This window comes from Corythoichthys intestinalis, chromosome 15, assembly GCF_030265065.1.
Source record: "Corythoichthys intestinalis isolate RoL2023-P3 chromosome 15, ASM3026506v1, whole genome shotgun sequence".
NCBI lineage: Eukaryota > Metazoa > Chordata > Actinopteri > Syngnathiformes > Syngnathidae > Corythoichthys > Corythoichthys intestinalis.
In genome coordinates this window covers 37,119,037-37,134,434 of record NC_080409.1, presented here as the reverse complement: position 1 = coordinate 37,134,434, position 15,398 = coordinate 37,119,037, and the positions used below count along the sequence as shown (strand labels likewise).

The following is a 15,398-nucleotide window of genomic DNA, read 5'->3' as shown; positions in this document are numbered from 1 at the left end:
ATATTCTGTATGTTTTGTTGCCTTAATTACATGGGTCTCCTTGGAAAAAGACGGTGCTGAAATATGAGGTTTTGAGGTTACAAAAGGCGTGCAATTAACTAGTTTGCTGGGTGGGGCAAGAAAATGTGGTCAGAAGGAACATTCAGTAGCTTCTTGTTTTTTTCATTAGTCCAGATGATACCTGCGTGACTGTAAGCCGCTTAAGTGAAACGTTTCAGTTGAAGGTCAACGTTTGGAATGTCACGCAGACACAATTTTGATCTTTTTTCAATTCAGTTCAAGGAGTAATTTTTTTTGACGCACTATGAATGCATTAACACCAATTTTAAACTTTTAAACTTAAGATTTTGCATACTCACAAGCTATGGCTTAAGCTCAAACTCTTCTTGGAAAAGCTAAGTGCCGACAGCAAGATGTCAAGTGACTGATTTAATTTCAATGTACGTCAAACTCCAGAATTTCAAGAGAAAAATTGTGATTACCAAGAATTGGATGAAACACATGGGCGGAATAACTTTTTACCTCAATGACTTAATTGCAATTGATTTGTCCGGACTGAACGGAGATGCTACCCGAGTTGAACAAAAGGGTCATCCTACCTCTTGAAAGTCCCCAGGGTGTTAATTTTTCATACGCAGCGGATATCCCAGAACACAGCTCGGCAGGAATGTCCCGACAATCTATAAATCGAGCGTGGCGATTCAGCTATGTTGGGGGTTGGATGTTAAATGGCTTTGACAGACGCAGGAAGTCCACTCTGAGCTGCAATAGGAATGGGAAAATTTTGGATCAAACGACGTCTGACTGGACTTGCTTTAGCCTGCGGCACATTTTCTTCATGCCAAAAAGGGGCAGCTGCGAATCTCTGCGAGCTTCAAAAGTCTGAGTTGACAAAATATGAAAGTCCACTGGGGGGCAAATTAATTTCTAATAGTCAGTCAACAGCATGGTTTCAACAGTGTTCAATATACTGATGAACCATACTAAAGTTTGTGCATTTGTAATAGAATGAGCTTTAACACTATGAGAATTTCTGAAAAGAGTCACATTCCTTAGGTTGGAAAATGATGTGTGGCAGCACCTCTTTGACTTAGGTGCATTTTTCAGCTACTGTATTGACAATCACTAAGCGGTTTTCACTAAACCAGTTCTCAGGCATACAATGAAGTCCAGTAATGTAACGGTGTTTAAACGGAAGAGAACTTGCCAATTCACTTTCCTCTGACATTACATGGTAATTCACCACCTAGCACCTTGTCACAATTTCAGCTCATTTGCGGTAGGCTTTTTCTGAATACCACTTCAGACGGACAAATTCATGACGTACAGTGCTGGCCAAAAGTATTGGCACCCCTGCATTTCTGTCAGATAATGCTCAATTTCTCCCAGAAAATGATTGCAATTACAAATGCTTTGGGGGTAATATCTTCATTTATTTAGCTTGCAATGAAAAAACACAAAAGAGAAATGGGGAAAAAAAGATTATCAGTAAACACAAAACTCCAAAAATAGGCAGGACAAAAGTATTGGCACTCTTTGAAAAATCATGTGATGCTTCTCTAATTTGTGTAATTAACAGCACCGGTTACTTACCTGTGGCACATAAAAGGTGCTGGCAATAACTAAATCACACTTGCAGCCAGTTAAAATGGATTAAAGTTGACTCAACTTCTGTCCTGTGTCCTTGTGTGTACCATATTGAGCATGGAGAAAAAGAAAGAAGACCAAAGAACTGTCTCAGGACTTGAGAAGCAAAATTATTGAGAAGCATGGGCAATCTCAAGGCTACAAGTCCATCTCCAAAGACCTGAATGTTCCTGTGTCTACCGTGTGCGGTGTGATCAATAAGTGTAAAGCCCATGGCACTGTGGCTAACCTCCTTAGATATGGACGAAAAAGAAAAATTGACAGATTTCAACGAAAGATTGTGCGGATGGTGGATGAAGAACCTCGACTAACATCCAAACAAGTTCAAGCTGTCCTGCAGTCTGATGGTACAATGGTATCAACCCGTACCATCCCTTGGCGTCTGAATGAAAAGGGACTCTTTGGTAGGATACCCAGGAAGACACCACTCCTGACCCAGACACATAAAAAACGCCATGCTGGAGTTTGCCACCACTTACCTGAGAAAGCCAAAAACGTTTTGGCAGAATCTTAGCGCTTTTTGGGAAAAGGCATCAACATAGAGTTTACAGAAAAACAAACGAGGCCTTCAAAGGAAAGAACATGGTCCCCACAGTCAAACATGGCGGAGCTTCCCTGGTGTTTTGGGGTTGCTTTGCTACCTCTGGCACTGGACTGCTTGACCGTGTGCATGGCATTATGAAGTCTGAAGACTACCAACAAATTTTGCTGCATAATGTAGGGCCCAGTGTGAGAAAGCTGGGTCCCCCTCAGAGGTCATGGGTCTTCCAGCAGGACAATGACCCAAAACACACTTCAAAAAGCACTAGAAAATGGTTTGAGAGAAAGCAGAGGAGACTAAAATCTAAAGTGGCCAGCAATGAGTCCAGACCTGAATCCCATAGAACACCTGAGGAGAGATCTGAAAATGACAGTTTGGAGAAGGCACCCTTCAACGACCTGGAGCAGTTGGACAAAGAAGAAATGTCTAAAATTTCAGCAGAGCATTATAAGAAACTCATTTATGGATACTGGAGGCGGTTGTTCGCAGTTATTTTGTCTAAAGGTAGTGCTACCAAGTATTCGGCTGAGGGTGCCAATACTTTTGTCCGACCCATTTTTGGAGTTTTGTGTGAAATGATAATGATTTAATTTTTTTTTTTCATTTGTAATTGCAATCATTTTCTGGGAAAAATTGAGCATTATCTGACAGAATTGCAGGGGTGCTAATACTTTTGGCCAGCACCTAGCTATTACGTGATTGACCTCACATGACAAAATATTGTTATTCTTTTTACCGTAACATGGAATTATATATCTTTTGACAAGTGTTACGCAAAGACCATAAAACTAGTGATGCACGATAATGCATTTTTCAACAGATACCGATAACCGATAATTTCCTTCTCATTCCAACCGATAACCGATAATGTCAAGCCGATAATTCTATTAAAAGATTTATGTAAAATTTTAAAGTATACACAAAAGAAAATATTACTGTGCAAAAATATAATTTATTGCTCTTTTTTTCAACATAAAGTATGAACAAGTCATCAGTTCAAACATCTAAATAATGACAGATTGTCTGACATTGTGTAATGGTAAACCTTTGGCAACAATTACTTACAGAGTAAATACCTAAGTTGCACAAAAATGCATTTAAAAGTAAGCCATTCCTAACATATATAACATTAATCCGCTGCAAAACACACCTCCTTAAAACTAGTCAGTTTTAAGTGTAAATCTATTGGCAATAAGTGAAATTATCTGCCATCGCTTCAAGTGTATTTCTCTCAGATTTCTTGGAAGAAAAATAGCTAGCTGAAAATTATCTTAACAGCCTTGTTTTAAGCAATACATTATTATACTTAATCCAAAAAAAAAAAAAACTTGAAGAAGGAAAGATTTTGAATAATATTTGTGGCTACAGAATATCGATTTAAGAATTTGATTACCTACTGTGACTGTAATTGAGCAGAGAAATAAGTTAAATAATTTGAAAAGTGATTGCTAATGTTATATGCTTTGTTGCACACTGTGAAAATGATTACCTCAAAAGAGCGAGATGTCATGTACCCATTCTGGAGCGCTTTGTTTACATTTGCGGCTTTCACGACATTTGCGTTACAGCAGCTAAACTGCTACACGGCAGTACTATTTGGACGGAGTTGGAGCTCGCATCCACGTGCGTGTTGTTTTGTGCCTGAGTTTTATTAAGCCGAAAATAAAGGCAGCGTTACAAAGTCATCTGACCGCTCGTCATTTCACATTGTGAATGCATTATTGACTGGCTCACTTCGTTTTCTCCATGTTTAAATTATCTTATAACCACTGTGCCGTCATGATAAGGTTGCTTACCGGACATCACTTTTTCATGAAGAATGGTGGTCGTTTAACTGCATTATTTCTTTTATCCAGGGCTTTGGTTCTCGGGTCATTAAGGTAAAAAAAAAAAAAAACTGTGTCTCGTCTCGGCGGCAGCTACATTCGTCCCGGATAAGCCGGCCGGTTCGCCGCGGCGTATTCGGGTCCTGGCTCTGCTCGCACGCCGTGGGGGAACGCTCGAGAAACCGGGGTGTTCGCCGGAGGTCCAAAGGCCGGGGAACCGGTCTCGGCCCGCCCCGCCTATGGCGAGGCGGCGGCGGCGGCCTGCCGGACTGGCCAGAGCGGCGGGCTCCGTCAGAAGACGGCTACTTGCCGACTATCGGTCTCCAGTAGTGCCGGTGTTTAGCCTTAGATGCGAATTTACCACCCGCCTTGGGCTGCATTCCCAAACAGCCCGACTCTGTATCGTCACAAGCCCTGTAGTTTAACTTAGTGTTTACAATAGCTTTAGCATTCCTGCTAGCAGCAGCCTCGTATTTGTTCCAAAATTCTTTGTGATGCAGTTTTAAATGGCTGCTGGGTTAGTGGTTTTGAATGAGGACGCGTTCTTTCTGCCTCGTGGAACTTATACGGTACGTTTTGCAGATGGCGAGAGCGTCGTTTTTTTAGTAACAGCCGCCATAATATTCAACTACTTCTTGTCTTGTAACTCCGCCTCCTCAACCCCTCCCCCCTCAGGGGCTTCAGAGAGGGGAGGGGTTGAGGAGGCGGCGTGCTGAATTCTTCGGTTGCGCACATTTGGAGGCAAAATCAAGTATATAATCATCGGATTGCATTATCGGTTGAATTTTTTAATTATCTGGATTATCTGTGTGACGTCATAATTGCCATTATCGGCCGATAATTATCGGTGACCGATATTATCGTGTATCTTTACATAAAACTAATCAAGATACCAAACTGAAACGACATCAAAGTCTGACAGCTGCTGGATCTTAGGGCTGAGAAAGACACTGTATAATTGTTGAATGGGATGGTGCGGGACTCGGTGGTTTACAACTGCACTTTGTAATTAATGTTTTGTTAATGGGGCTGCCGCAATCTACAACTAAACCACCAGTAAACTAATGGACGACTATTTTGAATGTCGATTAATCGCTTAGAGATACTGTTGTTCTGCAATTTGTCCAAATACTCATTTTTAAAGGCTTTTAACTCATTGGCTGCCATTTATCCATTTATAGCGATAGATGTCCAATCCATTTGAAAACGGAAGTGCTGGAAGTGAACCCACTCTAATTGGATCGGATGTCTACCGCTGTCATTGGCAGTGATTAAGTAAAAAAAAATGCATTTTATGTTACTTTATTATGTTTGTGTGACGACTGTTGCGATCAATGGCAGCCAGTGAGTTAATCGTAAAATTTTTTTCGTAATTATTTATTTCTTTGAATTAAAAAACAAAAAATGTTTTTTCCAAAATAAAAAAATTAAAAAAGGAAAATCAATAAATATATTTTTATATACAGGTAGTACCTAAGTTACGACGTACCCGACTTAGGTGATTTCGACTTCACGACACTGGAGTCTCGTCCGCCATTTTGTTTCCAGTCATTTTTTTAAAGTCACGTAAACATTACTTTATTGTAGCTCCCAGTGTCTTGTTTAACATAACGAGTACATGAGTAAGAGCGCATGTACACACGAAGAAGAACGTATTTGCGCACACGAAGAAGAGCGCATGTGCACCCACGACGAAGAGTGCATGTGCACCCACGACGAAGAGTACATTTGCTCCCATGAAGAAGTCCTGCGGCCGAGTAAGAGAGCGCGGGGAAAGATTACAGTTTAGCTCGCTGCCACGACTTTGCTCCAACGTATTGGAGAGGACAGTACAATGACAGATAATAAATGTTATTTGGATAGTTATTTTGAGATTTAGGGGGTATTAGGGGTATATCCGATTTACGCGGAAATTCGGTTTACGTCGCCAGTGTAAGAACGGAACACATTCGTACCTCGAGGACTAACTGTTTTTTTTTTTTGTTTTTTTTTTAAAGGAAAATAACTTTTTTTTATTTAAAAAAATTAATGGAAATTAATGTAAGGATTTCCTTTCCTGTCTTTATATTTTCAAATAAAAAAAAAAAAAAACAATATTGGAAATTAAACACTAAGTATCGTCGGATTTCTGAAATACACACTGATAGCAGATGACTATATTATGAATCAAAATGAGATCTTTACGAACATCTGCTTTTGCACTGGAAAAACAATTAGCGTAGTAGAACAATAAATAACTTGATTCATATAAGCCGATTAGTCGACTATCCAAAAAAATTGTCTTTTGAAGCCCTAGTAGTTAAACAGTAAGGCATGTTTATAGCGCGCATTGTCATTTATTGATATATTTTTAATAAACTTTAGAATATTTAGTGTGGTTTTAGAGTCCACCCCTGACAAGAACATATGAGGTTCCCTAATCTGGCAAAGTTGACACCTGGAAAATAAAGTCAGCTCAGTCCTTACATGACTTTGTTTCAGGTTGACTGAAGGATATTTTCTGCTACTACATTTTGACAAAATGGGAGCGAGGAAAACATTTTGTGGTTTAGGCAGCAGCTCAGCGTGAAACGGTGCAATCGATTTCTTCTGGGTCAGCGTGTGCGTACAGTGGGCGCAGTGCCACGGCATGCTTTTTGGAAAAAATGGGCCTCTCTCCCTGCGGCTGATGCAACCTGGCGGCAAAATTCAGTTGTGGAGGTCGTCTGTCGCCTGGGACGAGGCGAGGTTCCCTCCGCGGGCCAATCCCCCTCCCTCTGCGGATAAAAAGAGGCCGACCTCGTGAATTCTTGCTTATGACGTAAATGGGCTGTAGTTAACTCGCATCCTGTCTGTGGTGGTCAGGGGAAAAACGCCGGGCAAAACTGCAGCCCTGCCTTGGTGACTCGCTTCTCCGGGTTACACGCACGCATCACAGAAATTTTATGGAAGTTTAGTGACGAGAGTGAGGTTCCCGAGCTTGGCAAAGATGGCACGTTAAAGAGGGAATAATCGTATATTTTTCAGGCATAGTATCATTCTAAAGCAGGGGTCCCCATTTGCCGGGCCGCATTTCCTACCAGGCCGCACAGAAATAACAATTTAATAACAACCGCATTCTGGCCGAATTAACCCTGTGCCCCTGCTTAACACACCAATATCTGTCTACTCTAGATATAATACTACGGGATAGATTACAATGTCGTCATAGAAGTCCATTGATTGGACTGCTAGCAGTACATCTTGTTTGTGTATATAATATATCTATGTGCGCTTGTCCTCGATAATAACGTCTTACTAGGCCGCGGGCGCAGCACATTTGTTCCCGGAAATAATTAGCCCCCACACGAGCGAAGATAACTGGAAAACAGATGTCTTTGGAGATATTTTTACGGCGAAAAGGATATTTTTACGGCGAAAAGGGCACCTGACGAGCCTACAACCTCGAAGACCCACGAACTGCGAAGGAGTGGATTCGTGACCCGTTTGTGAATAAACAGAGTGATTCGAGCATGTCTGTGCAACAGGAAGATCAACTTGTAGAGATCGCAAATGACGGCGAGATTATTAAACGTACATTTCAGACAACAACTCTACCGAGGTTCTGGATTAAAGTCATTCTGGAATATCCTGACATAGCGACAAGAGCATTGAAAACCTTGCTACAATTTCCAACATCGTATCTTTGTGAAGCGGGCTTCTTAATTAATGTTTAACGACAAGGCGACGTCGTTAATGGTGAGCGCGGTGTGCAGTTGTTGTGTGCAGCTTACATGGCAGGATGAATCTGAGGAAAACTTTTCTACAAGTCCTTCCATGATCAAACGTAAGTTAATATTCCTTTCTTTCAAGAAAGTTTAGTGTTTACTTTGGAATCGCTGCATTTGCGCATTTTGCGGCTATGTTTAACGCATGCGCAGAACCGCATCGTTGCAATTTTTGATGGGTTGCAAAATTTGTCAGAACACCGGTCCGAGACCCAACTAACACCGGTCCGTGGTGCAAAAGAGGTTGGGGACCCCTGTTCTAAAGCACATTCAATTAACAATTTTAAATTGGTTTGATTTCTGAAAGCTATATATTTCATACAAGACTTAATAGAAAATTGCTTTCTATCATGGCTTTCTCAAACGGCTGGAAATGGGGTTCTTGTCTCTTTAAGAACCTCTTCCCCTCCCTGAGGATGCCCCCTCCCAACTCAATGCCGAGCAATCTGGAGTATACAAAAATGCGTAGGGGAAACTCAAACCACGGAAGTGAACTGCGTGGTACTTCAAGTCATAGAGGTGCGCAATCAGTTTGACTTCCATGACTTTTTCAGCTGTCAAAATTGTCGAGGTTCCCTGGTTGCGGTTTTACACTTCCAGGAAATATATTCAGTGCCACACCATGTTTCTATTTGTTATTTTCCAAGTGGTGAGTGTGCAACGATTGTAACACACCAAGTAACGATGTCAGGCTTTCGTTGTTGTTTTATAAAGATTTATTTGAATCACAACTCGGCGACTGCTCGTAAAAGCCGAACTCTCTTTTGTGTTGTCAACTGTTTAGACGTCGAAGGGGGGGAGGGGGGGTTGGGTCGCGTTTTCAAGATTTCCACTCTGGAAGGCATTTTCAAATTTTTGCATTTTCAGCCTCCCCAAACGCTGTCGCTGTTTTTGCGTTATCACCCGTGTTACCATTGTCGTGTAAACGGCCCCTAAGAGAGTTTCTTTCAATACCGTTCAGGCCTATTCAAAAGCTATCATTGCAATTTTTTGGGGGTTTGTGATATATTGCGATTTTATATTGCAATATCAAAACTAGAAGAATTTTCACCAGATAACTTGAATAGCCGTTTGGGATAGGCCTCACTGATATTGGAAAAAAATTAACATCAACATTGCGATATACTGCTATAAATGTGTAACTATTTTCTTAAGGTGCACCGGCACATAATGTAGGCGTACACACTTTTTCATTGCATCACCTTTAACACCATACTTTTAATCACTCTCCAAAACTTTCATATAATTCATTCATTCATTCATCTTCCTCACCAAGGTCGCGGGGATGCTGGAGCCTATCACAGCTAACTCCAGGCAGAAGGCGGGGTACACCGTGAACTGGTTACTAGCCACTCATAGGGCACATATAGACACAAAACCATTCAGCCAGGATGGAACTTACAATTTCAGAACTGTGAGGTGGATGCGCTTACCACCGTGCCACCTTCATGATATGAATTATTTTCAAACAAGAAGAACTTAAAAAAAAAATCATTTCTTTATTAAATTCTACATTGAGTGAGTCCATTCAGTCTCTCACACATCCCCTCATGCTGGCAGTGCAACCAAGCATTTTTTGTCACCAGTGCAGCTGGCGTTTGGTACTTAAAGTTAATGATGATTGACAGGTTTGTAGCTTTGATGTAGCCATAGTAGCTCTACCATCAAAGACAATTCAGTCATTGTGTAAGTGAGAGGCTGTTCTCGGCAGCGTGAGCATCTAAGCGTGACTGAATATCACACGTCCTTGCGATGCGAATATTGTACATCCACACATCGTGATGACGATGTTCAAATTATCGTTCAGGGCTACTTTTGAATGACACCCATGATAAAAATCTGATGGGCAACATAGAATTTGGCTTAACATTTGCTGGCATGCACACTTTGAGGAGTCACTTTCAGTTCAAATGAACGCTTTTGATGGACTTTATTGCTCTTAGAGAAGATTTATCTATGAGACTGATATAATGTTACATTGAATGGAGTGAGGTTTCACTGCTTGGTGACGTTAGCGTATCAAAACCAATACATCACTGCAACTTTGATGTCTTCTGAGCTGGAGTGAAAAAAAATGGAGTGAGATTTCCCCAGATCAGCAAAGTTAGGACATAGGGCAGGGCGGTAAACCGAAAATTTACCGTCACCGAAATTCTTAACGATGACCGACGTAATTTTGACCATGTCGGTAAATTCGGTAAATTAATAAAACAAGAAAATATAGTCTTTTCATCCCGCTTTGATTCTGTGTTGTTCGTCTATGTTCATTCCCCTTTAAGAAAGCAGTCAATGGGCTTACGTAGGGAGTCACGTGATCATCAAGAAGCCAATCAAACAAAAGCCCGGTAAGCTAACGCTAGCAGCTAACGCTACAAGCAAAACGTGATAGAGTGTGGATTAAGGGAGGTTCACCAAACTTTCAACCGACATTTAGTAGACTCTTTGTGGCATCCAGACGGGCTTTCACCCGCTGTCCTCCCTTGTTCTCACGATTTCCGGAGATGGTGCTTTCAGTGCTTTCTACTGGTAGCCAGGCTAACGCTAGCTAGCGGCTAACGCTACAAATGAACGTGATGGAGTCGGATAGCAGCTCTAACTTTGTCGAAACGGCTGAACTTAATGAGTGGATTGGGCACGGACTGCATCTAGCAATTACTATGTGGCGTTATTTTGTATCTGTCTGTGTGTGATTCCTCTGATAGCTTACAATCCAATAGTACAATCCAACGGCGAAACTTATAATGACCGAGAAATGGCCCCAGCTATTTTTCTGTATGTGCTTATTTCTGTGTCATTATTGCTATCATAAAATCTTAAGCGTTTCATTTGAAGAAGATCAATATAGCTTTAATGTGTGTGTCTCTCTCTGTTTGTTTGGGGGTTCATTTGTGCGTGCATTTATTAAAAAATGCACTGGGGGGGACCCTGAAACCATAATGTAAACACTTGTATTTAATAATTATGTCACAGCAGCCATTAACAATAGGTTGTCTTTTTGAAGTGTACTGTTCAAGCTGCAAGTCATTTGTGTTACAATGACATGTTTGCACAGGCATATTGATTTTGATAGTGTACATACTTGAATTCTTATTGCTTACAATACATTTTTATAAACTTAATGTTTAGACTGCATGTACAATTGTTAAATACAGTATATGAAATTGAATGCTGGTAAATAAATCAACAAGAAACAGTTAATCTGTATTTCATGCATTGATTCAGATTTTCAAATTATATAACAGTACGCTTGGGCGAATTTATCGTCCTTTATCGTTATCGAGATAAATCTGCTCAATTTATCGTGATACATGTTTAAGGCCATATCGCCCAGCCCTATTAGGACATTAGCACCTATGCATTGACTAACACTTGATACCCTTAGATCCCCTCTATCAGGGGATCCTATTTGCGCCTCCGAAAAGGCAGAGGACTGGCATTGAGCGACAGTTATGCAACGGCGCAGCAAGGGAAGCAGCGACTCAAGAAAATGGACATTACGTAACTGACGAAGAGCATTCACGCAGCCGGGCGGAAAACAGGGTACTCTGCATACACTGACGGATATTGTGTGGTCAAAGTGGCATTTAGGTGTGGGAAAGAGCACAGGCGCAGGCCCGCGGAGGGGATGGAGCTACTCCGCCAGAGGGGAAAAAAACCCGGTATGAATGGAAATGTCGTCTCTCATTATAATGCATGAGGCGCTTTGGGACACTCCTGTTTAAATAAAGGCCAGCCATTTCAGACCAATGAGCCAGCGTGCCATGAGAAATTAGCGCGTCAAAACATGACGTAGCGTTTACTCATTCGCTGCCATTGACGGTGATAAACGTCCAATTCATTTGAACCGGGAGGGGCTGGCAGATGGCGGCGAATTAGTCTAACGTCAGCGCCGCTGGAGCAGAACCGCGACATCATAGCAACACCTGACACGGCGGTCATCTTCATGCAAGGAATCATCTGCATTTATTTGACCATCAATCTCAAGTTTGTACTTGAAAAGTAAACAGCTTTAAAAGGAACCAATGGAACTTTCTACAAACATTTCCTGGCCAGACAGCTGTGGTTTTTCTTTTCCTTGCGGGGGTTAAAAGAGGGCAGTCAAGTGTTTGGACTTATCACCTGCAGTAATTCAACAAATGGCGACAACAGCTAGAAGTCTACTAGTGTGGCTTGTTACTCGCTAAATTTGACTTCTTTTACAAGACTGGGTGAATAAATTCTACCACAATATGTAATATGCTACGATTAATCGATTATCAAATTATTGAACACAATTTTGAGTGTCATTTAGGCTAGGTTCATACTGCATGTCTTAATGCGCAAATCCGATTTTGTCGTGTTTTTCCAACTCGAGTGAGACATTAAATTGACGGTCTGAATGGGACAAGTCGCATAGAAGTGGACCATTTCAAATCCAATCTGGGTCACTTTCATATGTGGTTTAAATCCGATCTGGGCCACATTTTTTCAGAATGTCGCGGCGGTGGGAACTGTCAAGTCGTCAAAGCGCGATACGGTAGCGGTGCAGTTGTGTGCAAGTGCCTAGCTTGCCTTGAACACGACTTTTGGGGAAGGGTCAGCCTTGACAACAGTCATAAAAAAACAAAATGAGTTGAGGATAAGCCTGGTCGGTTTTCTCTCTGCTCCATTTGAGCAATATTTCAATATTGCTTACACGGCCGAGAGTCGGGGAAAACTGTCCGTATGTGTGTGTGTCATGCACCGGCAGTGTGTACATGTTATCGATCCATATAAACTTTGAATATAAGATAAAACCGGGATTATTTATGTCTGTTATTTGCGTCTTCTTTTTGGAAATCAAAATATATTCACTTTTGCATGACGTTGAGCCAGCATGTGTAATCATTTGTTTTGATGCGCCTGCGGGTCAATTTCCTCAGCGCATTTCGGACTGCTAATTAGTGCGCATGCAAAAAAATCAAAACATCAATGCAAAATATGCTCGTTGAAAAAGGTTCATAATTTCATACGGTCTTCAAAGTATATTGACACGAAACTTTTTTTATCTAGCTAAAAAACACCACATCCACCATTTATTTTTATTCACTTTTTTTTTTTTTTTTTTAAAGGGGACACCGTTTGCAAACATCACTCGTTTTGCTAGCATAGGGACATGTATCCTTAATTTTAGAATTATCACCACTTTAGAGAGTTAGTTTACATTAATTATACATTAGCAAAATTGACGAAAGAGACAACAACAGGAATTTGTAACAATTAATACTGTAGTATACTAGCATTTTGGCAATAAATATTGCCATCTCACCCCCTACCAGCTTTTTACATAAAGCAACATGGTGTTATTCAATATCCACAAGCATTGAAGGCAATCACTGCCGCCCCAAAAAAAGTGTTGTAAACTCCTAGGTTGAAAATTTCCCGCGCATTTCCGGAAAAGGAGGAAACATGCTGATTCTACAGAATCTGAACTCACTGAAAACCTCAGAACTTTACCACGTACACTCCCTTTTCCCATTTGCCTTGTCATGTAGGTTTCTTTTCCTGAACCTTAATAACGTGGCAAACGTTATGCGGGCACGCTTGTTTTCCATTTATGTAAGGCGCACCCCGACAGAAATAACTATACTATTACATAAAATAAAACGCTGGCTGCATCCATGAACACTGGCATAACGCATCTTCTGTACGATTCCTGGGGCCGCTGTTTTTTTTTTTTTGGCGGGATAAGCAGCAGCTGTGTCACACCACTTACGTAATTGATTTAGAGGCCAGAAATTAAAAGGCAGCATGCTTTGTTGTTTGCATGGATGAATGGTCAAAGAAGCAGCACTTTTATTATATAATTGTTTTATGAGAAGATAAGGATGCTTGTTGACTGTACATGTTTTCTTCCCACGTTGCTTGATGCGGGCATATGGTGTTATTGCACACTTGGCAAGAGCAACGCCCACATTGCCTGCCAAGCTGCCTTGTTGACCAAAACAACAAATTCAAATTAAGGTTTGAGAAATTAAATCATGACTGAGAGGATGTTTATTTCTTCTTTGCGTATTTATGGTACGTTCCACTGCTTTGAATGTTACTGTTTTATTGTGGCTTTGTTCCGTAACAAGGTACTTCAGTCTTGCAGTGCTATGATGATGATGATAGGAAATGCATTAAAGCAGACTGATTTTTTTTGTTTTTGTGTTTAATAAAAATATTATATTTGCTAACTTCAGCTTTTGAAATAATGTTTTGAATTTGAATTAACTAATCCGCTGCCGACGATTGACGTCCAGTCAGTTTGGACTGGGAGGGGCTGGCAGCGATTGAACAGTCACTGCCAACCCTCCCAGTTCAAATGGATTGGACGTTGATCGCCGTCAATGGCACTAAGAGCTAACTTGCTCAGGGATGATTTTTTTTTTTTTTTTTTTTTAAGTATTTATTTCAACAAACGTGATTTACTAATTAATTGAAAATAACAATCCACAAAATAAATAATTAGTTAAACAATCCTTAGTAGTGTAAAGATTGAACTAAACAATGCAGACAGGTGTAACGGTTTGTAACAGTTTTTAGGAAGTGCAAGCTCAATTGCTTTCATTTTCGCCAGTGAAGGATGCAGGTATTTGTAGCACAAAATATTGAAATTCATCTTTTGCTTGAAAGTAAAAAAAAAAATCAATGATTTGTCTCATTTTCCAGAAAGAAAAATAACGTAGCAAGTGCAGTGACCGTTTGAACGGTTCTGAACAATGTATCCAATATCGTATGTTTGAAGAAGCACATTTGTGTGATATTTGCTTTTTCTGACCCCCTTTCCCTCCTAAAGTTTGTGTCAATCATTGACGTTTTTCCTTTTAGTCCCTTTCCATTACAGGAATGCATTTAGTAAATGTAAACATTAACAGCAGCGTGGATGTAAGTGTGATGTGCATGAAACTATTTTATAGAAAAGGGATTAATTGCTCCTTCTATGAAGCTAAAATAACAGTCAAAAAGAAGGTCAATACAATCGATATTTTAGCTAGTACCACTAAAATGGAGCCAATTTCCAGTGCTAAAGAGAAGACAAAGGGAAGAAAACTCACCGAAGTAGACCGTCTTATCACACTTGGGGCATTTTGAAGCCATGTTTGGAGGGAGAAATTGATGTTTTGACGTTGAATGGGAGCGTTGTGTGTCTTCTTTTCCATCCACAGTGCAAGTGCCGTGACGTCGACGCCAGCACGAGAGGCTGTTCAGCCAACGGTTGCTCATTTGCATAGCCACACCCCTCACGCTGGCGGTGCCTTCAGGTGCATCGGAGGAAACTAGATAATGCAACTTCTGGAGAAATTGTGACGGTAAAAAAGATAACATAAACAGTATGTATGTATGTATGTATGTATGTATGTATGTATGTATGTATGTATGTATGTATGTATGTATGTATGTATGTATGGATGGATGGATGGATGGATGGATGGATGGATGGATGTGTTAGGGTTGCCACCTACCTGAAAAAAAAAAAAAAAAGGGACGCCTCATTGGTAGAGTAAGCCGGCCCGATAAACTTCACCCTTTAATATTCTTTTTGTATGTTAAAAGTGTTTTATTATTATTATTATTATTATTTTTAATCATAATAATTTTACTCCAAAGTAATTTAATTAGATACATATTTGAGCG

At 40.6% G+C, this 15,398-nt stretch overlaps 1 protein-coding gene across 1 annotated transcript in view; it reads right to left on the bottom strand.

Annotated features, from left to right (window-relative positions):
• Positions 1-14,984, bottom strand: part of crip2 (cysteine-rich protein 2) — a 30,486-nt gene extending 15,502 nt beyond the window's left edge. Inside the window, exon 1 of the mRNA XM_057859438.1 lies at positions 14,819-14,984. Coding sequence (XP_057715421.1) covers positions 14,819-14,861 — 43 coding nt within the window. The 5' untranslated portion in view covers positions 14,862-14,984. The remainder of the gene's footprint in view (positions 1-14,818) is intronic.
• Between the last annotated feature and the right edge of the window lie 414 nt (positions 14,985-15,398).